Source organism: Pygoscelis adeliae, unplaced genomic scaffold (assembly GCF_000699105.1).
Source record: "Pygoscelis adeliae isolate BGI_AS28 unplaced genomic scaffold, ASM69910v1 Scaffold125, whole genome shotgun sequence".
Taxonomy (NCBI): Eukaryota; Metazoa; Chordata; class Aves; order Sphenisciformes; family Spheniscidae; genus Pygoscelis; species Pygoscelis adeliae.
In genome coordinates, this window is record NW_008824868.1 from 248527 (window position 1) to 272240 (window position 23714).

General features: G+C 42.7%; 1 protein-coding gene across 1 annotated transcript in view; it reads right to left on the bottom strand.

Moving 5' to 3' along the window:
- The window catches only part of LAMA4 (laminin, alpha 4), a 107437-nt gene that overhangs the window by 49995 nt on the left and 33728 nt on the right, over window positions 1-23714 (bottom strand). Inside the window, exons 4-10 of the mRNA XM_009324465.1 lie at window positions 20456-20580; window positions 16258-16338; window positions 10863-11077; window positions 6679-6774; window positions 5196-5347; window positions 4944-5054; window positions 1676-1787 (exon numbers count right to left, since the gene is read on the bottom strand). Coding sequence (XP_009322740.1) covers window positions 1676-1787; window positions 4944-5054; window positions 5196-5347; window positions 6679-6774; window positions 10863-11077; window positions 16258-16338; window positions 20456-20580 — 892 coding nt within the window. The remainder of the gene's footprint in view (window positions 1-1675; window positions 1788-4943; window positions 5055-5195; window positions 5348-6678; window positions 6775-10862; window positions 11078-16257; window positions 16339-20455; window positions 20581-23714) is intronic.

Genomic DNA, 23714 nt, shown 5'->3' on the forward strand with positions numbered 1-23714 from the left:
TTCCTTACACAACTTGCCACAGAGCTTGCAGTAATTGCTTTAAGACAGAACTGCTCAGATCTGTTAATAAAGTATTTCTGTTAATTGAAAAAGGGCTGTTTAACCTCAACTGCCAGTCAGCCTTTCTATTCTGGTGCCATATACAGCTTTCTTGCACTGTTGGCTTTGCCAAGGACTGGGAAAAATCAGTGTGCTCTATGGCAGGATGGAGGCTGGCGTGATGCAGGTGTACAGGGGATAGAGATGCTTCTGAGTAGTTCACTTGGGGTTTTATTGCTTTCTGTAGGTACAGAAGAAGAGGCTGCAATTGCTTTAATCTCAGTTTTACGTATCAGCATGATAATGATATGTCATAGCTATTCCAGATGAAGATGATAATTTCTGACTAGGAAACCTTTTTTAAGGGCAATTGTGCTTGGGAAGGTGTTCACTGTTGTCATTTATCCTTTGATATATGGTACAGTAAAAATTCTTGAAGATGCAGGAGGTTTAACAGGCTCTAATTAAAAAAAAATCTTCATCTGGGAAGGTGTAAGATACATACATTTGCAGTCAGAAAAGAAGTTATGTTTTGAAATTTATGCTAGTTCTGGAGATACTTTTATTGCTCTAGCATATTGCCCAAAGATGAACTTAATAAGTTTTGTCTTCATCCCCTTACATCATATGGACAGATGAGCAGGACACTGAGAAAATAAGTTACAGTTTGTCCCAACATTCTAACATAAAAGGCTCTTGGTTTCACTCTTTTCCTAATTTTGGGAGATCATCATCACCATGTTTACCTCTCCTACTGTGAATCAGCATCACTATAACCATTTCTGACAGTCTGCAGTAGCCACACGGTTTACAATTCTGCCTTTCACTTTTACTAAAGGCCACCCTTTCTTTGGGGAAAAAAAGGCAATGAAAATGCAGTTTTCCGATTCTTCTTCTGTATTTCAGAAAAAAAACCAACAGAGGACGAAAGCTAGTCTGTAATGCTCTGTAGACGTGTCTGGAGCCAAACTCAATTGGAAATTCTGGTCAGATGAAGCAATAAGCAGCTTGAGCAGAAAATCACCACCACCTCCCACGCTGAGCTTGGGGAAGCAGTATGTTCACAGAATTATTTACTATTCAATGTCCTTTTCTTTTTAGAAGCATCTACATGAAGTTGTATGAACCAGCACAATCCTACTCAGCAACAGTTTGCTAAAAGGCAAAACCTGGATTTAAAGTAACAGTCACCAGTGGAATCACCAGAGTTAGTCAGACCTAACTGACTGCCATGGGTTCAAAAGGGAAAGCATAATTTTTAAAAAATCTGTCTAGCTATTCATATGGCCTCCATTACTTATCAGCAGGATGGGAAAAGTGCACTTGTATGAATCTGCTGACAAGTAAGACATGGAGCACTCTCATCTCCCATCCTATCTTTGTGTTTGTGGCTTCATCGAGCCCCAATCTGATACTGACTCTTTTTTTCAACTACAAGTATATATAAATACCTTGAGCAGCCGTGGTGTCAGCGGTCTTTTAAGAGAGACAACTTTTCATCATGGCTTTGCAGGCTGCAGAAGCCTTATGTGTGGGTTGCTTTGCGAGAGTGTCCAGGTGCTATGACATTTTTTTTGCTGGAGGTTTCATTAATACATGCTTGACATGGAGCTGAACCAGAAAGAAATCTATTTACCTTCGATGTTATCCCTCATATTACTGAGCTGCTGCAGAAGCTGAGTAGCACGGTTGTTGGTCTTCATGGTTTCCTTCTGTACCAGTAGGCCTTTGCTGGATGCTTCATTTCCCTATGAATAAACCATGTGAGCTAGACATTAGATTTCTTTTCAGATCCATATGCATGTGTGAGGATGAGCAGTGTAAACACACATTTTGCTTTCTCCTGATAAGCATGTGAAAGTCCATTTATCATATAAAGTGGTATTTACAGAGGTGTTTGAAGCGAAGGGCTGTCTTGTCGATATTTTCAGAATTGCAGAGTGAGAGATTAAAATCTGTCCCATATTTATCCATAATTTGCTGCAATCAAATTGCCATACATTATGTGCAGTTGTAAAACTCCCATCTGCTGAGTCTCCTAGGCATTCAGTGAGGCTGGCTCATTTTGCTGGGTATGGCGTTTCCTGACTGAGCGTATAGACTGAAGAATAAGGTGTCAAGCTCACAACCATTTTTAGATCAGTGTCTCCCTCAAGCGTGGCCCCCAGCTCTGCAACTTGTTAAAATTAAGAAAAAGCACAAGGATTCAAAATACTCTGAAGAGCATAGCCACCCTCCTATACTATATTATGTTGGAGGCTGTATTCTGCATTGTGTTCCCTTGCACGTAAGGGAAACGAAGAGTTACCATGTCATAGTTACCATCTTTCTGAGAAGGTAACTATGACTTTGGGAGTCCTCAGATTTAATTTTCACTAGTATTTCCCAGGAAAGAGGAAAAAATGTGACTGCTGTGCCATCGACGGGGGTTTGCAGAGGCACCAGGTGGCGCTTGAAGGCAGGGCAAGGGCCAGGGCGGCCAGCGCCGCGGGCCTGGGCGGGCGCCCGGCTAGAGCAGACGTAAGGGTTTACAGGAAGGTTTTAATTTTACTTCTGTTTCCTTGGGTTTTGAGTCTTCGAAGGGCAAGCACTATGTTTTTTATTCATATTCCTTTATTGCTATCAGGATTTCTTGTGGATGCTCTGTTGCTCAGCATCGCCGCTTCATGCTTATTTTAAGCAACTTGTTACTGTTTTTACACACACTTGCCTTTACATAATATTCTTTCCTTGCTATTTTTTTCTTTAACTATTGAACACACGGGGAATTGCTGAGGCAGGTTTGCTGATTGCCATGAGATTGATGGGAAAAACAGCAGCATGAGTGAGGGGTGCTCTTAGGGACCCTTAAATTCCCGCTGATGTACAGAGGCTCATCCTGAAATTTGCTAAGAGCCCGGGAAGGAAAGGCGCTCGGCTCCCCCAAGTCTCTGCCAAACATTCAGGATAGAGCTACTTTAGTGCTGTTTTACCCTAAGCTCATCCCAAGCAGACTCAGGGAGTTACAGGTCACATTTACTCTTCTCATTTAGCAGGAGGATTTGCCTACAGCTGGTGCATTCATCCTGCCTTTGAGGTTTAGATCAGAATCTGCAGCAACGCCTCAGACACAGGGATGTGCACGTGAAATGCTCTGAACAGAAGATGCAGCATATCTCTGCAAAACCCACTCAAGGCCCTAGCACCCATTTTCCATAAAAGTGCCTTGAAAGAGCAAAAAGTTCAATATATTCAGAGTTATTACTGTGGTCTTCCTTCCACTGTGAGAGTCTGGGGCCATTATTTCCCTGCCTTTTCAAGCAATCACAAGTATTCATGTGGAACAAGCATTAGAAATAACCAGGGAGAAAAGACCAGAGGAAGCACTGAATTCATTTGTTTAGGGACAGTCAAACTGAGGAATGAGCTAAGAAATCCCCACGTAGTACTGAAGATGACAAAAACATCATTGTCCAAATTCACTAAATATTCCTAGAAAGCCTAATGCCTTAATCATCCTGCCTACAAACTACACAGAGGGACGCTGAGGCGCGTGAGCACTGCCAGATTTTCACAGGTACGGGTGGGGGGATGTGAGCTGATTTAATCAAACCTCTCTTTCGAACACAGGCACAGTCTGTGTAATTCTGCAGTGCCCTCTCTGCTAAGTAAGTGCTGATTAAAAACACCAAACCCAAATTTTCTCTTCCACCTCTCTATACAGTCCTTTCTCTTCTTCCTTTGTGTTTTTTCTCCTACTTGCTCCTGTACTTGAGTTTTAGTCTAAGGTATAATTTTAATTTGTCTTCTGAAGGAATTTGCAAGTGAATATAAGGTCTGGCATTTTGCAATAAGCATGAAATATACCCCAGTCATACTACAGCTGTGATTATCTCTGGGAATTACGTAGACTGATGTATCTCACTAATATATCTTAGCAATAGAAAGATATTTAATAATATCTCTTTAAAATAGAGGACAAGCAATTTTGAACCCTATTTCTTCTCTTAACATATATCATATCAGTATTCTTCTAGGGTGCAATGAAAGTGTTCTGTGAGCTGAGAGCAGATAATCTTAATTTTGTAGCCCGGCAATTGAATGTGGATGCAACCTTTATGATTACAATTGTGTTAAAACATATCTTGAGTGCTGACCAGGCTCCCATCTCAGTGGGTATGTGAAAAACCTTTTAAACTGGCAGGTTTGTAACATATTTTGAAGTGTCTAATCGGGGCTTATTTAATTTTATGACAGCGTACATGTAAAAGAGATATAGTACAAATACTCCCAAAGTCAATCTGAATTACTTTAGTGTTGGTTACTTTGCCTAATTAAAAATCAAAATGCGAAATAGAAAGGCAGTGTGTCTATCTCAGATAAAACATGTGTAGGGGGGGAGGTGGGAACTCAGATCCCGAGGGAAGGCTTTTTGTGATCGGTGACAAACCTCCGACCACATTCAACAGACTTTGGCCCTACATCCTTCCTTTTCTGGGAAGAAGACTTGATAGATCATTTATGATTTTAATTCAGAGCCAAAGTAAAGTAGAAAGTCTAGAAATAGAAAATAGAAAGTTCTCCCAACTATCTTTCAGGGCACTCCCACTCTTGTTTGGCGAACGTAGAGGTTCAGACTAGATGTTAGGAAACGTTTCTTTATCGAGAGGGTGGTCAAACACTGAAACGGGCTTCCTAGAGAGGTGGTTGATGCCCCATGTCGGTCAGTGTTTAACAGGCATTTGGACAATGCCCTTAATAGCATGCTTTAACTTTTGGTCAGCCCTGAATTGTTCAGGCAGTTGGACTAGATGATCGTTGTAGGTCCCTTCCAGCTGAACTATTCTATACTAACCTCTTATGCCAGCATGTGAATATGACAAACCACAAACCCTCAGAGCTCTGGCAGGGCGCTATAAACAAACCTGTTCATCAAGTGTTGCTGCTTCTCTCAGGAGATCATTCATTTCGTCTGCAGCATCATCAACCTGGATGGTCCAGAGCACAGCATGGTTCTTTTTTTTGGACATTGCCGCCTGTGTGTGGGGGAAGAAAGTCAGTGCATCTGAAAACAAATTATTTCTCTAGTGAGGACAGGGATTAAAATCTACAGGAATGGAATGGAAATTCATAGATTAGAATTACATTAAAAAATAAAATGTCATCAGTGTTCGTACCTGGAGATGGGTGGCAGTGAGGTTCAGGTCATTCAAGCGCTTTTGAGCTGCAACACCTGTAGAAATGCTCAGTAAAGTCGATTTGCTTTCATCGATAGCCAGAACTGCTAATCGGATGTCATCTGTCAAATCCCAAATACATTTATCGCAGCCTAATAAGAAAATAAGAGTGTGTCATTTTTCTTTAGTGTTTGGGTCAGTGAACAGCAAATATCTCAAATTCACTTTATAGTGCTCTTGCCCCATGGTGTTCCCTCTCTTTGTCATTGATGGATCCTGATGGATACCCATTTTTCTTTCACTTTCATCCACCCACTTCCAAGGTATAACAGTACAGTCATGATGCTTCCAGCTGAGCAGCACCAGATGGGACTACTCCGAGAGGCTGCCGCAGCGGCTCTGTAATCAGTAGGGAGAGAGAGAGAGAGAGGAGGTATTTCCTGGCTATTCCCTAGAGGCTCTGCAATTTTGTGGCCCGAAGAACAACAGATGGGGGTCAAAAAAACAACTTCATTTTGTCAGAACCCAGAACGCTGTAATTAAAATTTGGTGGTATGAGAAGTAAGGATGTCCAGCCGACGGGCTCTTGGCTGCCTATCTGATTAGGAAGGCAACTTCTAAAAACACAGTTATAACACGTTTGGAATATGTTTGCACAGAACTATATCCTTGTCCCTGCTGAATGCTTGCAATACCACCTTGGTTTTAGTGACATTGGTGCCACCACTAAATGCAGGAGACTTAGGTGAACGTGCAACACAGATTCCTACAGAAACTTCTGCTTGGTATTGTATAGTCTATTCTTGATGGCAGCATCTCCCAAATGTTTTCCTTCTGGCTGCACTTCAAGGCACACGACCCCTCTTCTTGGGAGTTGGTTTAGGAACCCATGTGTGCTACACGGTCTGCATTATACCGCAGGCATAATTATACAGACATTTAAAAAAATATCAGTGGTTACCAATAATTACAACAGAGTGCTTCTGGAAACTCCTCAGGCTTCCTATCATTAGGATAGGGGAGATGATAGTGGAAAAGCAACTGACTGATGGATATATGTAAAATTGTCACCAGCAACAATTTATATTAGGTGTACAACTAGAAAATCAGAAATTATGTGCAAGATGGCACAGATGAAGTTGTGATGGCAGTTTTAGGGCCAGAATATTATTTTGCAGGCACTGTGTCTCAAAGTCTATAGAAGAGGCTTCGGTGATACTTCCCTACTGCTCCGCACTTTGTATGTAAACTTTCAGTCTGTATCACAGAGTTGGATGTATGCATGTACTCAGTCAAGCAAGTGAGAACATGTTTAAATACTCAGTCAGTGGGGCATTGTGCATATTCGCATGTTTCAGTGCCCTGTGGGACCAAAGTCAAAGTGCTGAGCCCACTGGAGAACCGAGCTCTTAAGTTAGTATTTGTAAGCATCTAACTACAAAAGCGATATTATTTTTTGGTGTTTTCATGATAATCTTCTTACTGATGGTTGGGCAGTCTGTGCCAGTAGAAACTTCAGGACTGTCTGCGAGGCATTCTCCAGTCTGGCTGTCACACATTCTCCCTCCACAGTTACATTCTGGGGGAAAAAGAAAGGATTTTTGAAAAAAGGATCTTCAAAATGTACAACCCACCTTTCCTCTCCCTAGTGCAATCAAGACTAGTGACATGATTGCACGTAGGATTGTGCATGGATAGTCAGACCAAAATCAAGGGCTTTTTGGGCTGATTTTTCCTTCAGTATGTAGAAAAAGGTGTTCTTTGCACTGCAGTTGAATTGGACCAGATAAAATATGAGACAGGAAACAGAACCAGAAAGCCTGTGCTGAAGCGACTTGTTCAAAGCTTCCCAGCTGGTCACAAGCAGAGGCAGAGAGGCCAGAGTTGCACAGCTGGGCCATTGTACATCATCGTCTAGGGAGGGTGACATTTAGGAGATGGGCTAAGGAAAGCAGTACAACTAAAGTTAATTATTAGTTACAAATCTCTCCACAGACCTGTGGAATTTATCAACACTGTGTCAGGCTGCCACTAAATAAGCTTTCCAGCTATCAGGGATTGATAGCGGACTCCAATTCCATCATCAGCTTGAGCGTATCAAAAAGTAAATATCTCCTACCACTTACGATGAAGAATAAATGAGGTTTTAAATTTTTTTAAACTTGAGTAAGCTACATATTTATTGCCAGCACAAGTGGCTTTTTAAAAAGTATAATTTTTAATCTCAAGTGTCTCTTTCAAGGTTTAATTGGCCTTTTAAAATATATTATTTTAAATATTAAAATATTCTTGGAACACTTTGATAGAAAAACAAAAACTCAAGCAGAACGTAAGAACAGCAGTGACTTATCTGGACTTCATTCTGCTCTTGTGATTCATGGTTTCACCAGAATCTCATATAACAAATTATTTACTGCCATTTTATTGCAGCCCATTCATTGTTCTCTATGAATTACCCTTGTATTTACATTCCACATTGCGCATTTGAGGAATTATCACGGAAAATGTGTAATACAGCTTCAAAATCAACATGCTGCACTAACATTGGAATAATTCTGTGTAACTGAACCAGTTTTAGTGGAACTACTCAGTTTTTGTACCATTGTGAGAACAGAATTTGGTTATGAATTTTGTGGAGCAATTGTATTTTGACCTCACCACAATCTGTATGAACTGGGTGTCTCCCAGCTCTTGGATCCACCATTTTTAATTTGTTATTTCTTTTGTTAAGAAGTGACAGAAGTGAAAGTCTTAGTTGAAAGCAGAGATTTCTCTTTACCTATATCACAGAGTCTAGGCTATCCCCAAAACAGGTGGCAAGACTTCAGTTACAAGATCAAAATTTGGATGACATTGGTGCTCAAGAAAATCAAATAATGTCTTCTTATTTAAATGGATAACTCTTAATTTGCTACACAAATGCTTATAGTAAATTAATTTCAAAAGCAGTCCTGACAATTTTTCATCTACTTGTTTAGGAGGTACCACGTTTTTAGTAGGGAATTAGAACTTCCAATGCTACTGTGGCTTACTGGTGGAGAAAGCTTCTAAATTTAGCTCTATTTCTGAGGGACATCTGTGGAAAGCTTTGAAGTGTGGCTAAAGGACATGTGGTTAAAAAAATTATTGAAAAGGAGCTGAAAACTATCCACAGCTACGCAGATTTTGTCTTTTGCTTGAAAGAAAAAAAGAGGATTTTAGCTGGATAGAGCTGTTTGCTCATTGAGTTGTCTTGCATTTTTTTTGTTCTATATACCCTTTGAAATGCTTTGTGGAAACCGTGTACGCAGACTCTCTTGTTTCTTACACTAGTTTCTTTTCTGTTTTTTTGTATTTTAAAGAAGGTATTTGTCTTATTTCAGAATCAATATTTTTCTAAATAAGAGTTCCTAATTGCTCCAAAATGCTAAACAAAATACGTTTGCCTTGTAAACTACCCAAATAGTTTGGATATCATGGATATCTTGAGTGGTGCAGGCAATCTATGCTGTACTGTCAATACAGCATGTTGTGGTGTTTAGCAGAAATGAAGATGAAATGAGAAGTGTGTAATTCTCTGAAACCTAATACTTCAAAATCAGGATTTGCTAGAGTCAACTACAAGATTAAATTCACTCCTAAATAGAGAAAAGCTGTACCTCTCACAACATATTCAAGTACCCAGGCACTTTTTATTTTTAGCAAAGATCAAACACTACAAGCAAATCTGCTAACGAAGAGAATTACCAAGCTGATTCATAGTCTGCATGAAAAGCCTATATAGAGAAGTCTTGTGCACCATGAAATCCCACTTAAACTGTACCTCAGAAACATAAATAATACCGAGGCATTCTGCCTCTAATTCCTGTGACTCCTTAAGGGTACAAACCAAAACTATACTGAGGTGATGAAAGTGTGACTTAACTTCAGTTTAGAAACTCTATGTTCAGAGATGCCTTCCAAAATTATGTCTTGCATAATCTGCTTAGACACTTGGAATGCCCTGTAATCCTCAGACTTCTGGCAAAGCTACTCTTAGCTGTTTGAAGCTCTGCTTTTGCATATGGCCAAGGCATGATTGCTGCGGTTTGCTGAGTTGAAGTGCTGGGTGCGTTTTTCCTGCCTCATGGCTTTCAGGACCCACAAACTAGATCCTGTCATTCTTTATGGAAGAACTGCAGTTAAATCATCTCTGGTGAACTGAATTAGGCAGTGAAGGGCATAAACAAGGTTTGCTTTTGCAACCTCAAAATCACAGAGATGTTGAATTTCAGGCACATCTTGGGTGCCCAAGTCCAGGCAGGAGCTGAGTTTTGGGGCACGCTGTTCCCTACAGCTGCTGTCTTTTTGGCTGATTTGGATACCTGGGGTTGGCTTTTGGGATTATTGTGTGTGTGGGCACCATCTCTCCGAATTCAGTGTAAATGGAATTTAAGCACTTGACTTGGTGATGTGAATTACATCCTGGAGATGGACACTCAACTTCTAGCTGTCACCGGAACATAAAACCAGAAGGGACCACTAGTGGCATCGTACGTGGTCCCCTACAAATGAAGACAGCAGCACAAAGGGCACTTGAGTACAGAGCATACTCACAACCTCCATCCTGCAGGTCTCAAAACACGCCTTAACACTTCATAGTAAGCTAGTAAAAAGCAAAGTCCAAGTGTACAGTGAGTTGCAAGAAGGACGTAGGTTGATCAAGACATTGCTAAGGCCCTGGGGCCTGTAGGTCTGTACCTTGAGATCCCAGAGCACTTCAGAGGTCCGGGTTGGGTGCGTGCTTTGGCTGTGTCTTACCTTTGAGTCAGGCTGAGAGCTAGGAGTGATCCATCTCCCCCATTTGTGTTCTGGTCCTTGAGGGAAGGACCCTGGCAAAGAGGTTGGGCAGGATCCCCAGGGTCCTTGCTCTGAGCACCTGAATTTTGCCTTTAGCAGTGGCTGTTCTTCAGTGCTTTGAAAGAGTAGGTAATCTTATCTCCCAGAGCAAGGACAAAGGGCATGAGGCCAAAGTCCTATTTGGATCGAACTCCATGTAAATTAGGAGAATAATTATATTAGAGGATGTAAACTTCTGTGACCCCTCTGTGTAGGTATGTTTTGGTAAGGTCCTTTGGGTAGCACTTTACCAGACCCTGGAAGTACCGTCATCTCTGGTGTGGAAATACAGTAACCAGCAAGATTACACAGACACATGGGAAATGCAGACTACATTATCAGTGTGAAAACTAGCAGAAACCGAGTGGGGATTGGGTCAGGACAGGAAGGGCAATCCTGTTCCCATAAAAAATGCTTTCAAGTCTTTAAGAGCCATCAATCTGAGTGGTCATGTTGGGCAGCATGTGGTGTGAACAAACACAAAGGTGAAGTCTCTGCCCAAAGAAAGCTTAGAGACCCTTATTTAAAACAAGATGCAGGACACAACAGTGCCTACATTCATTCTGCCCAGACGTTTGAGATGCTGGAGTCTGGGGTCTGAGACTTCCTCATGGGCAATGGAAGGAGTGCTAGTGCCTGGGATGATTCAACCAAACAGGCATCCAAATTACCCCGCCAGGTAGGTGTCTGGGAGCATCCCCTGCCTCCCAGGGCAACAGGTGTCTGATGACTGATTCAGGCATCTCTGAGGGCATCCGTAGACCATGCTGTGCTGTGTTTTGCTCGGCTCTGCTATACTAAACTATATACCTGTACAGTTTTTAGCGAATCTGGCATCCCCATAGTAACCCGGAGCGCATCGTTCGCACTTGAACCCGGTGGTGTTGCGCAGGCAGTTGCGGCACTGGCCGGTCACTTCATCACAGTCTTCAAAAATCAGGTTTGGGTCTGAGTTGCCACTGCAGTCACATTTTTTACAAGTGCTTCCGATTAGCAAAGGGTTCCCATAGTAACCGGGGGCACACCTGAAAGGAAGAGCAAGCCCAACAATGACAAGCAATGACATTCCCATCTGTGGTATCATTTTTTCTCTGACCTTATTTATGTCACCATGAATTGATGGTCTGCAGCTACTGAAGGGCAGAAGGCAAATTAGGAACTGTATTCCTGCAGAGGTTGTTTTGTGCTGTAATCTCAATCTGTACAGTTACATATTTTTCCCTTCTTGAACACTTCTGGTATCTCAATCACACCAGTCTGTGTTATTTTTTTTTGTTTGTGTCCTTAGCAGTAAAATGATTTGTTCCCCATTGTTTTAAAATCTATGACAGAATGACCTCTGCAGAGAGGCAGCCCTAGTGTTTATTTTGGTCACTTTCAGCTTTGGATCTCACCAACTGTATTGTGTTACATAGGAAATTGGGGTAAGAGACTGCATTTCACGATGCTGAAACTCAGAGGAAGTTCAGACCTTATTTTCATTATAATGCATACCAGAAAGTACTGACCAGAAAAGTTTCATATAAATACTTCTATGGTGAGGCACGAGGGTGGTTTCTGGTTTCTGCAAAACAAAACAGGCACTGAACCAGCCTCCATTTTTCAGATTTGTTTAATGTTAGCCTGCTGGCTGAGGGCAAAAGGCTGAGAGCAGCCACCAGCCCAGGAGGGGAGGATTCCACTGTTGGTTTACAGAGGGTGAAAGAGAGGTGGGTAACAAGCACTCCAGGGGAGGGCTGAAATGGGTCCAAATTGCTTTTCATGTCTTGTCACATGGGAAGCATTTCTGTGGAAAACTTGCTACATCTTAAAATGGAAGAGATGTTGAAACTAGTGGTTTTTTGAAGTCTAGACAAACCAGCGATACCTAATGTTCCTGTGTGACCAGTGACCCTAAGTTAAGACAAGAAGTAATAGATTTGGTGTCATCGTTTGGAAAGAAAAGAGAGGGTTTCAGTTAAAGGGGTTTCTGCTGGTAGCAGGGAGTGTACTTAATCCTATGAGCTAGAGGAACCTTTGCAAAACAACCAGCGAGGCGAACAGAGCCGGCAATGGAGTGGGCATGGAGCAGCTCGCAGGAGCAAATCCTCGAGCAAGGGCATTGCTGGAGGAGCTGGCGGCTGGAGCAGCGTAGAGCAGAGCAGCTGCTTATGGACTGGAGGGGCCAGCTGGCAGGACAGGGGGCAGCCCACCCCGTTCACGGTGTCACTGCGGGGTGGCAGGAGGGTCTATGACCTAGCAGCCTGGGAGACAGAGATCAGGGACTTGTACCCCCAAAGTGGGAATGAAGAATTACTGCAGGGAGGGGGATAACTAGCTTACTGAATTGCTTACTGAAGAAATCGGAGGATTAAATAGTTGTTGTGGTGATTTAGGTAAGGAGTAGTTATTGTATTTCATCCTGTTTTATCACCCTGTTGTCCTTGTCTTTTCTCCCATCCATAAAGTCCTGTTTTAAGATGCTGTTTGTTCTGCTGTTTGTGGGTGGGGAGGGTGAGCTCTCAGGCAGTTCAGTTCAATTTTCCCAGGTTCTGGCTGGGGACCTGAGCCGAGGTCTGTTGTCTCCTAAAATCTGAACATAGTCAAATCCAGGTTCTACTATGTCTGAATGATGGAAATGTGGGAAATCTGATAAGAGCTTCCAGTTTTGATCTGTTCCTACATTTGCTGATTTTTTTTTAATAAAGTAAGTAATTTCCTCAACGCTGCTTTGTTCATGTTCCAGTCCTGAACCCCTACAGTAAAAGCACATAAAATTTTAAGCTTCTTAATATAAACCACTTGGCTGCCTCAAATACTGCTTTTGCCAATGGCAAAAACTCTGTTTGTCTCTTTGCAGCACTGCCAGAATCTTTGCTGCAGATCTTATCACTTGGATGACCCAGATGTAAAGAATAAAAGTGTGACCTGGAGTTCTGTGCACCCCTCGAAGAACTGTGGATGCGACACGGAGCACAATGAGTGTGATTTAGCTGACTTTGGTGGAGTCACTCCACATTCCCATGGGAGTTACAGCAGGAAGTGATGGGTAATGCTGCTATTTAGTCATGCCAAAAGTATTGCTATAATTTTCTAATATTTCAGCCAATCTGAGATTGTAGTATTTTCCCAGATTTCAAAATTTCGGTATGTTTATGAAGTTTGAACAAGGAAAAAAACCCCTCTGGGTTTTAAAAAAATTCATTTCCTTTATTCTGAACTCTCAAAATCTTGCAGTTTCTTTTTAATTTTCTGTAGTTATGTATTTTCCAAATGGTCATCTGTCTAATGTGGCCACCAAGTCACAGAAGCCACTGAGCAGTGCTGGGGCCAGACCAGCGTTTTGCTTTCTGCTATCCAGCTCTGGCTTTCATCCGGCATCTACTGAAGACTGTGTACTATTCCCATCAGGCCCACAACATCTGCCCTCTCATCAGGGCAAGGTGATTTTTTTTTTTTCTTTTCTGAAATATACCATTCAGTTCACTTGCCAGAAACATAGTGGACTGTTCCTCACATCCTCACAGATACATTTTGTAAGTGCTGCTTTTTATGACCATCTGACTCACTTTTATTAGCTCTATCTCCTCATCTGGAGTAGCTGTCTAAAACAAATAGAAACTTTTAGAGCTGAAAATAAATGTGTCACCTTCACTTTCCCCTTCCCTTTGCCAGTCAGTGCATCTCATAGGGCTGGACTGCGCTTGGCCTCTTTTGAATCGTTGGTAGCGCATGAGAAGAGCAGAGGCTGCTGGATGGAAACATACTGCTCCATCTCTGCACTTTACGGTCTGAAAAAATAGAGGCCTGCGGTACATGTCTTTTCCTCCGTTGTATCAATAAATGGCTCTTTGTTGCTAGCAAAGAATATTTCCTCTCCCATAATAAAGCTGCTAAGTTATCTTTGTTTCATTTTACAGCCATGTTTGCTTCCTGTAATTATTGGTGAGTAGGAAATTAACTTCCTCTTCCCTGGCAATGCCAAAAGAACCTTTTTCCTCTATGCACTTTGGACACTAAAGTATCATTTCTTCAGTTACCTTTTTTAACATTTGGGCATTAACAAAACCTGGATTTCATCCGCTACCACCTTAACGCCTTATTGCTGGAGTCCAGGAGCAAAATGATTCATTCCTAAATTTCAGATTGGGAAACTGGTTTTCCCAGTTCCTGGCAAAGGCCTCTGTGATTTCACACCACCCTTTGCTGGCAAACATAAACTGGATAGGTTTGTGCCAAGCCCCTAGAGCAGCACAAGAAAGGCTCCTACACGAATGCCAGAGGAAATGGGGAGCAGATTGCCTCCCAGTGTGCTGCTCTGGAGATCCCACCCGCTGCCTGTGGAGGGGTGTCCTGCAGCGCGCTGCCCCGCGGCGCCCATCACTGACTGCTGCGGAGAGCTGGGAGGGAGGGCGGTGAGCAGGACATAGCCTTCCTCTCCCTGGGGACGTGAGCTGGGATTTGGGCTGCAGGGAAGGACGGGGGCAATGCCCTCTCTCATTCAGGATCCCCCAGTCCTCCTGTCAGCATGTTGACAGCATGATAGCTGCCGGTGGGACCAGGGAGTGTTGGCAGTGCCCAGCAGCAGCGTATGTGAGGCAGGGACTTGCTCTTTAGCAAGCGGACAGGGACAAGCAGTGCCTGTCTCATTAGTCTTCGAAACGCTTTTTGTGGTTTCTGACAGAAACGGGAGTAGGACCAGGAGCCTACCCAGAAGGGAAGTCCCGTTTGCCACTGCTTGCCACTTACCCAAGGAGCTAGTCAAGGACTTAACATGGTGACTGGGACAGGCTGATTTCTTTCTGCAGCTTTTTCTAACCCATTCTATGATTCTATGATTCTATCTATGCAGCTTTGCCTTCCCTGAGACAGATGCACTGTGTCAGGCTGGGTAGTGGCTATTAGAAAACAAAGCTGATACTATTTTCTGCTGTTACTATGCATCTGATACTCATTTCATAGGATTTGATTTGCTTGTAGTCTAGGCTGACATTTTAATAACCACTAAGAAACTTCACTGACCTTTTAATTGTCTGCATTATCCTTTGTGTATATATCTGACATTTTGGAAGAACAAAAGAATACAGCCATAGGCCTGGAAACAAGGGTGGGTTTTTTTATTTTTGTGCTATCTGTCTAAAGGGCTTTCACTATTGCTGTCACCATGTTACTGATGCGGAGGTAATATGCTGATGTTTTTGCATCATCTGTAAGGGCAAAAGCCTTCACTCTTTTTTTCATCTTACCTTTTTCATATTGATTTCTCTTTGCATCTTAAGCATCCCCTTTCTCCCTTCACTGATAGTTATGTTAAGTATCATTTGAATTCAAGACTTGCCCATTAATGACAGTGGACTTAAGACTTAAATACTTCGGGGGCTTTAAGGAAAAACAAAATGAGGTGTTCAGGAAGCCACTGTCTGAGCCGGCCTATACCCCTCAATCTTTGTGTTAGAGCTGTTTTAATTTATTGGCTGCTCAAGGAGAATTTCTGAATTATAATCAGGCCTGTGACATTCACTGAAACATCATCCATGTTTGTTCATAGCGAGTAAGATGGCCCTTTATGATGTAGGAGAGGAAGTTATATTTCTGCTGTATAGCTCCATTTATTTTTGTACTTTGTTATTTAGAAGATATTTACTGGAAATTGTTTATGGGCATAAGGGAAAGTTGAAAAGCAGCACTGGCCTATGGTTGTTTGCTTGACTTTATTGAATTATGTCTGTGAAGTACATTTAAAATTTAACTAAAAAAGCTGCATCTGCTCATTAAGAATTTGACTAGATAATGCATTTTCTCCTTTGCTTTTGAAAAATTTATTTGGTAGAAGGCTGCTATGTGTTTTAGAGTGGTGAATTGCAAGAGGCATCTATGTGGTGGTTATTTTTCACTTCAGCTGCTGTTTCTGATTTGTATTTTGTATTTTGATTTGTAAATTGTATTCCTTTTAGGAAGATCACCACGTGAAGGTACACAAAGTGCAAGGACTCAATCAAAATACTTCGGATGTAAATGTCTGTCTTACCCTGACAGGGTAAGACGTGTCTGTCTTACCCACAGCAAGTTCTTATGGTTTTTAGTAGGAACTGAATGAGAGCCTTTAACAGACATGATTCAACCTGGTGAAAACACATGCACAATTCTCCACCGTGTGGGAAGATTCCCTTGGAGACTTCTGGACTTCAGTATTGTTGACCAGTAAGTCATCCCATTAGTTTCTTACCTTTCACAGTTGGGTCCTGCATAGTTTTCCTTACAGACACAGCGCACGCTTCCACTTTTTCTGTAACAGGAGACTGCAAAGCTGGAATTTCATTAGAATGAATAGTTAGAATAGCAGGCAATGACAAACACTTGGGAGTGTTTCTTAACTACATTATGGACATTTGCTGTCAGTGTGAGCTCTGGCTCTTGGTTACTCATTGCTGAATAGGTATTCTTAAGCTCTGTATCTTATTCACATTATACCCCTTGTTTAGTCTTTTTAATTAGTGTAGAAAGCACTAATTCGTGTATAGCACTATGGAGCTATATAAATGCAGATATATATATAAAAGTTCCTGTCTTGCAGTGTAGATCAGACGCACCTGCAGGTTTTGATACACACATTTTCGGTAAAGGACTTAGGATAAATGTGTATGTCATGCTGTTGTGGTTTAACCCGGCAGGCAGCTGTTCACTCTATCCCAGCCAAAACCAGGACACATGTGAACCTAATTGCTTCCTGTCTCTTATTCTAAGGGGTGAAATACTGCTTATGAAAGACACCACAGTAAGCACTTCAGGAATGTAGTCTCTGGAATGGGTGCAGCAGTTTCCTATGCAAATCCTACAGTTTTCCTCAAATCCAATCTGGAAGTACCAAGAGGTGAAAAGTGAACTCAGTGGTGCTATCCTTATTTACAGCAACCGAGGCTGCTCCACCATCTCTCTGAGTAAGCTGGAAAGAGTCTGGGGCCTCTTCTGAGACCAACATGCCGAGTAGTGATATTGATTGCAGTAATGGCTTGGGCTATAATTTTCACTGCCATGATTCTAAATCATGGATTCCTTTGCTTTCTTATGTTTTCAGGATTTAACAAATGTATAACTAAAATGAGACCCATGGACCAACAGCAGCCAGACGTGGAAAGTACAAATTGTATACACTTCAAACACAGCGATGGACATGGCTTAAATACATTTGCAGGAAAAAACCGTACAGTCCTAAAGATGTTTGCAGTTAACTTGCAATATGTGTGAATAAATGCCTGCCAGCACTCAGTGGTGTGCGACCAGAGTAGTGAGTGGCAGCAGTTGCCAGCTGCAGGCCCACGGTTGCTAAAACGCAGGTCCCAAGTCGTACAGTGCTGGGCAGCTGTGGCCAGGTTGCATCCCTTTCGCACAGAAAGACAAGGGACTCAGAGCAATGGGAAAGAGCATGATCCAAGCACTGCTTGTTCCAGGAACAAGCAGCACTGAAAAGCGACAAGAATTCCTGCACAATTTCAGTTCCCACCAGCATTTCTCAGCTGGTGGGACAACCAAGGTCAAATAAATCTGTGTCTGGATCTGTGTTGTCTCAAAACATTTCATATAACCAGAGAGGACATAAAATGAGATTCTTCTCCCAGAATTCACAAATTAACTTCAGTAAAGCTTTTTTGAGAACATATCAAGAAAATCATAACAGTTTGGCAGCCTTCCTCTTCTTTTACAGAGGATAATTCCTTCATGTAGTTGAAAAATCCACATTCTGGATTTAAGTTATGAAATAAGACTGAAGCTTTCCTGAGGTTTTATATTTTTTGTGATCTTTTAGGGAAAAAAAATTTGTAAAATTCCCTCAGGTTTGAAAAGAAGTAACATCTGCTGGACTGTGAAGCAAACTCCCTCCTCCTTTTTTTTTATTCCAAAGAGATGACATTACACTTCATGTGTAATGTCCAAAAGTTATTCAAAAGTTCCCAGGATAGCAGATATGAAGATAGTCTGGCCAGAAAATCTAGAAACACACAGATGAATCCCAAGAAAAAATATGTATCTGATGGGTCTAGCAGTTTACAGATTTGGTCACTTTGTCTAACTGTTATGAATTCTCTGGTTATTTCCAAAGTAAAACAGAGTACAAAACAACATCCTTTGGATGTTCTTTATTTAAGGCATTTAATGCTTCTCTGCTTTCTGGTAGTTACTGTTTTGCCTTAATATAAATGGAGTAGGATTAATGGAGGAAAAAAATTAATAAAAAAAAAGAATGGTTGTTCTTTGAATTTAGGAATTTAGTTATGCAAGGATATAAGAATGTTGCTCAATCATTATTATTTGCCTGTTCCAGCCCCAGCTGAAGGCTATTGCTGTGGTCAGATCTCTCTCATGCAAGAAGCTGAACATGCAATTTCTGCATGTTATTTAAATAGGGGTATGAGGCAAGTTGGGATTGGATATTCCTTTAACTATTGCCTTCAGGACTTTTCCGAGGGAAAACCCTGAAAAATTGAAGTGGATTTTTACTGAGGTGGTTTTAAAGGGGTGACATATAGGTCATAGAATACCCTGAGATGGAAGGGACCCATGAGGATGATCAAGTCTAACTCCTGTATTGCTGCTAACGTTGGAGCATCTGCATTCAGGCTCCTTGCAACTTTTGTTCTCCCTTCCCAAACCCATGCTGCTGTCCTTTTGGGTTCAGGGCTTCTTTATCTCTAGTGGTGTGGAATAGGAGAGGTGTATGTCGCTAGCAGAAGGGCTAAGGAGCATGTTGAAGCAGGGAATGCTCCTTGGCCACTGCGCCCATCTCCCATAGCACTGGCAGAGACAGCCTGTAGCTCAGGTCCCTGTTGGTCCCACTGCACCAAGCCCTGCTGGGCTGGTGGGCCGGCTGGCTCCCTGCGGTCGAGGGGCACTGCTGCAGAGCCCAGTGGGCTGTAGGACTCGGTGAATGCAGGCTCGGCCATGCTCTGTCAAATCGCACCGTAGGGAGGACAGCCTAGGCGTTTGCTTGACTGGCTGTGCTCTGTAGAAACGGTCTCATCATGCGGTAGTGCCTCAGGCATGTGCAGCCCAGGTTGTGGTTGAGAGAGCTGCTCCTTACACCAAAGTGGCTGCTCTGTGCCCAACAGGTTAAAGAAAAAAATCACTTTGCTAAGGAAAAAGCACTGCTTCTGACTGTTGTATTTCTACTATTTCTGGCATTACAGCTGATACTGAAACTGGAGGAAGCGGTCTGCTTTGTCCGTGAGCTCGCTCACTCCTAAGCCTTTTTAAATGTGAGCAAAGCCAGGTTCTTCCCCTGTCTCTGGAGGATTTTCTCTCTAATCCAGGCAAAGCTGCAGGTTTTCAACAATAGCTGTTCTCCACCCCACGGCTCTCTGCACATGTCTGCAGCTTGCTGCGAAAGCCAAGAGGGGATCTGCGGGAGTTTGGCCGGAGTGATTTTGCTCCATTGCCATTTTGAGCCTGTGCCACTGAGCAGCTGAGCAAAATGCGGCTCATCCCACCTTCAGGCTGTATGAGTAATCCTATAGCAACCGCAAACAAACACAGTGAGGAAATTCCCCTTTGCTGAGAAGCCCCGCTGAAAGTGAAATGGGAAACAACACAAGGGGAGCAGGTATCACGCTAAAAAATAGCTTTAATCCATTGGCAAGTATTTACTAGCATCTCCTCTGTGCACTATAGTGGGATTTGCATGGATGCCTCTCTTAAAGCACGGAACTTAAGCAAGAGGAAGCTGATAATTTCTTTCATCTGCATTACTGATGTACCACTAACTTTCTAACAGCTGGTCATGGTTTGTAGTTATTTGTTTCTTCTGAAGGCACAAAGTGGCTAACAGCTGGAGCTCTTTGGCTTGGTCTTGGTTTTCTGTCAGGCTTCAGAGTTTCTTACCCAAAGGTAGCTGGGCATCAGCTGAAGGGCACCGTACCTGTCACAGGGTCCTCCAGCCCTTTCCTTTTAACTGTTCCTGTATTAACTAGATCCAGCCATTGTTTGCTTAGGAGTCTGCCTGACTATGCTGTTTCATGGTTGGTTTTACCATCCAGAGGTCATGGATTGATCTTTCTGTCTGTCTGTCTATCTCAGCCTCATACATCCCTGATGCCACCTTCCTAGGGAATTTGTCTTTGAGGGATTCTTAGAAGTAACCAGACAGCTGAATAATCTCTCCTCCATAAAAAAGGGAGAACTTGAATTTGCTCAGATATTTTCTCCTCCCTCTTGGTAAGAATTTATATGAGCACTTAAGGATATTTTACACCCTCTAAACGAAATGCTGTTTCCTGTGGTTATAAATGTGAGCAGCTGGGAGTCCTCTTATTTTCCCCCGGTTGGCAAGGGCAGCAGCCTTTGTCTCCTGCATCCAGGAAGGGATGCTGACCCCGCCTTGGAAGGGGCCGAAGCCAGCCCAAATCAAAGAGAAGCAGAGACTCTTTACGTACTTGGCAAGTGCTGGCAGGGGGCAGGGGCAGGGCTGGCAGAACGTGGGCACTCCTCTGACAACGTCACCAATGAAGCCATCTGGACATTGCTCGCAGTGCTGTCCTGTTGTGTTTCTCTGGCAGTCCTTCAGTGGAAAGAGAGAGAGTGGTGAAAGTTAAAAAGAGGTGCTGCCTAATTCAGCAAGAAATCATTTAGCTGAAGACCTGGCCAAGCAGAATAGGGGCTGATGCCAGACCCCAACCCTTCAAGGCACTGACAGATGAAGCTAAACCAGCTAGCACCACTACAAATAAAAATGCTATAAATGATTACACTGGCCAGCCAGCAAGTGTTGGCAAGGTGCGGTACAGGACAAAACAGACATATGTGCCTGCCAGGTGCTGGAGCAGAAGCAGCACTGCCTGTCGTCAGAGATGTCAGGGGTACCCAGGTATAGCCAGCAGCCCTGTCTTGAGTTACATGTGCCAGTAGGAAAAAATCCCCTTTACTGACACCAAACCAAAATGAAAAATATCTGCTGGTAAATACTATCAACTGATTTCAGTTTAGATACAGGTTTCAGTGAGGCTGCTTCTTGGACTTGATGACTGGAAAAGAGCACCAGAGGAATCTGCCTGCAAATGGTGACTAATAACACCAGTGGCTCTGATGTTTTCCTCCTGAGATGAAAAGTGTTACAGCATGAAGGGATATGTTATCACTACATCTTGTTCTCTGCCTTAAAGGAGGTCCACTTAATGGAGGGAAGAAGCAGGAGTCTTCTGTAAGTGGCCTTTCTATAAAATACAGAGCAACTGTGCAAAATGTCACTCACTTTATAAGCAAGTTTCATCTCCAGAGTTTAATGTTTGTGAGGAAATATGCTTCCTCATGCAAAGGCAAATCAGCCACCAGCTGATATTGTTGGGGCTCCATGGAAGTAAATCAAGCTGTGGTAATTCATACAGAATATTTGTCCCAAAATATTTTGTGATGCTAGGTACAAAATTGTGCCTCTTAGATAATATTTTCAATCACAAAAAAAGTCAAGGTTTGCTGTAAATAATTCTAAGTGGAATTTGTAAGTCCTGCAAGCTTAAGTAAACATTGTTACATATTTTGGTTTACAAATGGACACACTTAGATGCAACAGGTTATGTGGGCTTTCCCCTAGGCACTTGGCAAGGTGGTGGGTGACTGATGCAGAGTGCATGAACAGTACTCCTACATGTTGCAGGACTCCTGCAGACTCCTGTCCCCCTTTCCACTTCAGCAAAATACCCAGAAGTTGCCATCAAAACCCCACAACTCTCCAAATTCTAGCTGTCTCACCAAATTACTTTAAAAGAGTAGGAAGGGTGCAGAAATGCTTTTCTTTCTTGCAACTGTGCAATGAATTTTGCAAGGTCTCTGAATCAGAACTCTCCAATTACGCCACTTCGTACCAATACAGTACAGATGCAAACAGCTATGCAAGGCTTGAGGCAGCAAGGAGCCAGCTCCATGGGAGAAATACATGGAGAACTACTCTGTCAGTGCATATTTGCTGTGGTTTTGGGTTAGCACGCTTGATTCTTTCCTCTTCTGACCTACAAACAGTGGATCATGGAAACTGCAGACTGATGGATATGATTTCCATCCCTGGTAGGATGACAATGTCTATAAAAAAGAAGATCTTTGAGTACGTGACTAAGCATCATCTGAGTCAGGAGCTCCTGCTTCACTAACCTGCTGAATAATGGTGCAAATAAGCAATTGTATGAAGGGGAACCAGGGGACATAACGTATCCAGACTTTCAAAAAAGCCAACTAACTTGCCAGGGGACTTGAAGAAAGTTTCTTTTATGAACTGAAAGCTGATAAAGGCTAGGAAGCAACGGGTAGGATGTAACAGTCACTTTTCAGAGTAGGGAAGAGTCGCTATTCGGATCACCTAGGCCTTGGTGCTGAGACCAGTTTTGTTCAGTATTCACCAGCGTCTTACAAGCAGAGACCAAAAATGCTAGGGCTGCTCAGCTGGGAGAGAAAGGCTGACAGGAGGGTGTGTTTAGGTTATGTAAAATCACAAAGTTGGTAAATAAGCTGAATGCAGGACAATAGTTCACCCAAATCCTGCAATACAAGAGCTGAGGGGCACTGACTCGAAAAGGTACTGCTCTACACAGAAGGTAGGAAACTTCTGTAACCTGCTGCCAGGAGGCGACAGTATTTGCAGGGGCAAAAAGGGGTTTCCTAGAGAAATTAATGGGCCACAGATTCATAAATGGATTCAGAAAGGATTCAGGAGATGGATGCTGGTGGAGTAAGAAGCAGAGACTTCAGAAGCGGGCCAGGCTAGGTGCCCTCCCCAAACATCATCTTCTATCGCCACTAGACCCAACATGGGCTGCAGAGACCTTCGGTTGGGCCTTGCAGGGGACTTCTTGTGCTACGTTCAGAGTTGACGCAGGTGCTAGGAAATGACCGTGGTGCCCCAGTTTATTCTCCAGTAGTCATTTAATCCCATCACAGAAGTCACTGTGCTGTCAGCAGCTGGCAGTCCCTGGAATAACAGGGAAGCTGGGTGTTGGATTTCAGGAGCGCTCGCAGTGGGAGGGAGCTCCCCAGCACAGGGCAGGGGGCACCTTGGCCTCTCTGTGGTCAGAGCTTCTTCAGCAGCGCCAGCCTGGGTGTGGATGAGCTTAGTTTACTGATTTTTCATCTAAGCCAGTCCCTACAGATTTGAAACCCACTTTCTACTCCAACCATGGTGTGTTCTTTGAAGAGAAGAGTATGAGAAGAGAGGAATGTGATTAGGGAAGATGTTTAATGAAAACAAATAGTCAAGTTTCACTTGCACAGGCATTGCTAAATGAGTTTTGTGTCTGAGTATTGTAACTTTGATTAAGTGGCAGAATTTTGTCCTGGCAACATTAATGTGGTTCCCCGCCCCCCCCCCCCAAGTCTGTGTCCAGATATCATTAATCTGCATTGAAAAGTGTAATTTCAGTAAAGGGCACTCACCCTTGTGAAAACACATATGATTTTTTTAAGCCAATATTCCTCATTTGAATCCCATTAAAGCCCCCAGTTAGGACTCATTAATTCAGTTCAGATCCTTTTTGATTCTAGAAGACTTTGCTTATGTTGCTGCATTTTTTATAGTCATACAGAACCTATTGCACAGCAATCACTTATTTCTACAAAGCTGTGGTTTGGCCAAAGAACTCTACAGCAGGTAGAATATGATAAGGAAAGGAAAAAAGTCAGTTTCTTTTTCCATGGATCTTTAAATAGATT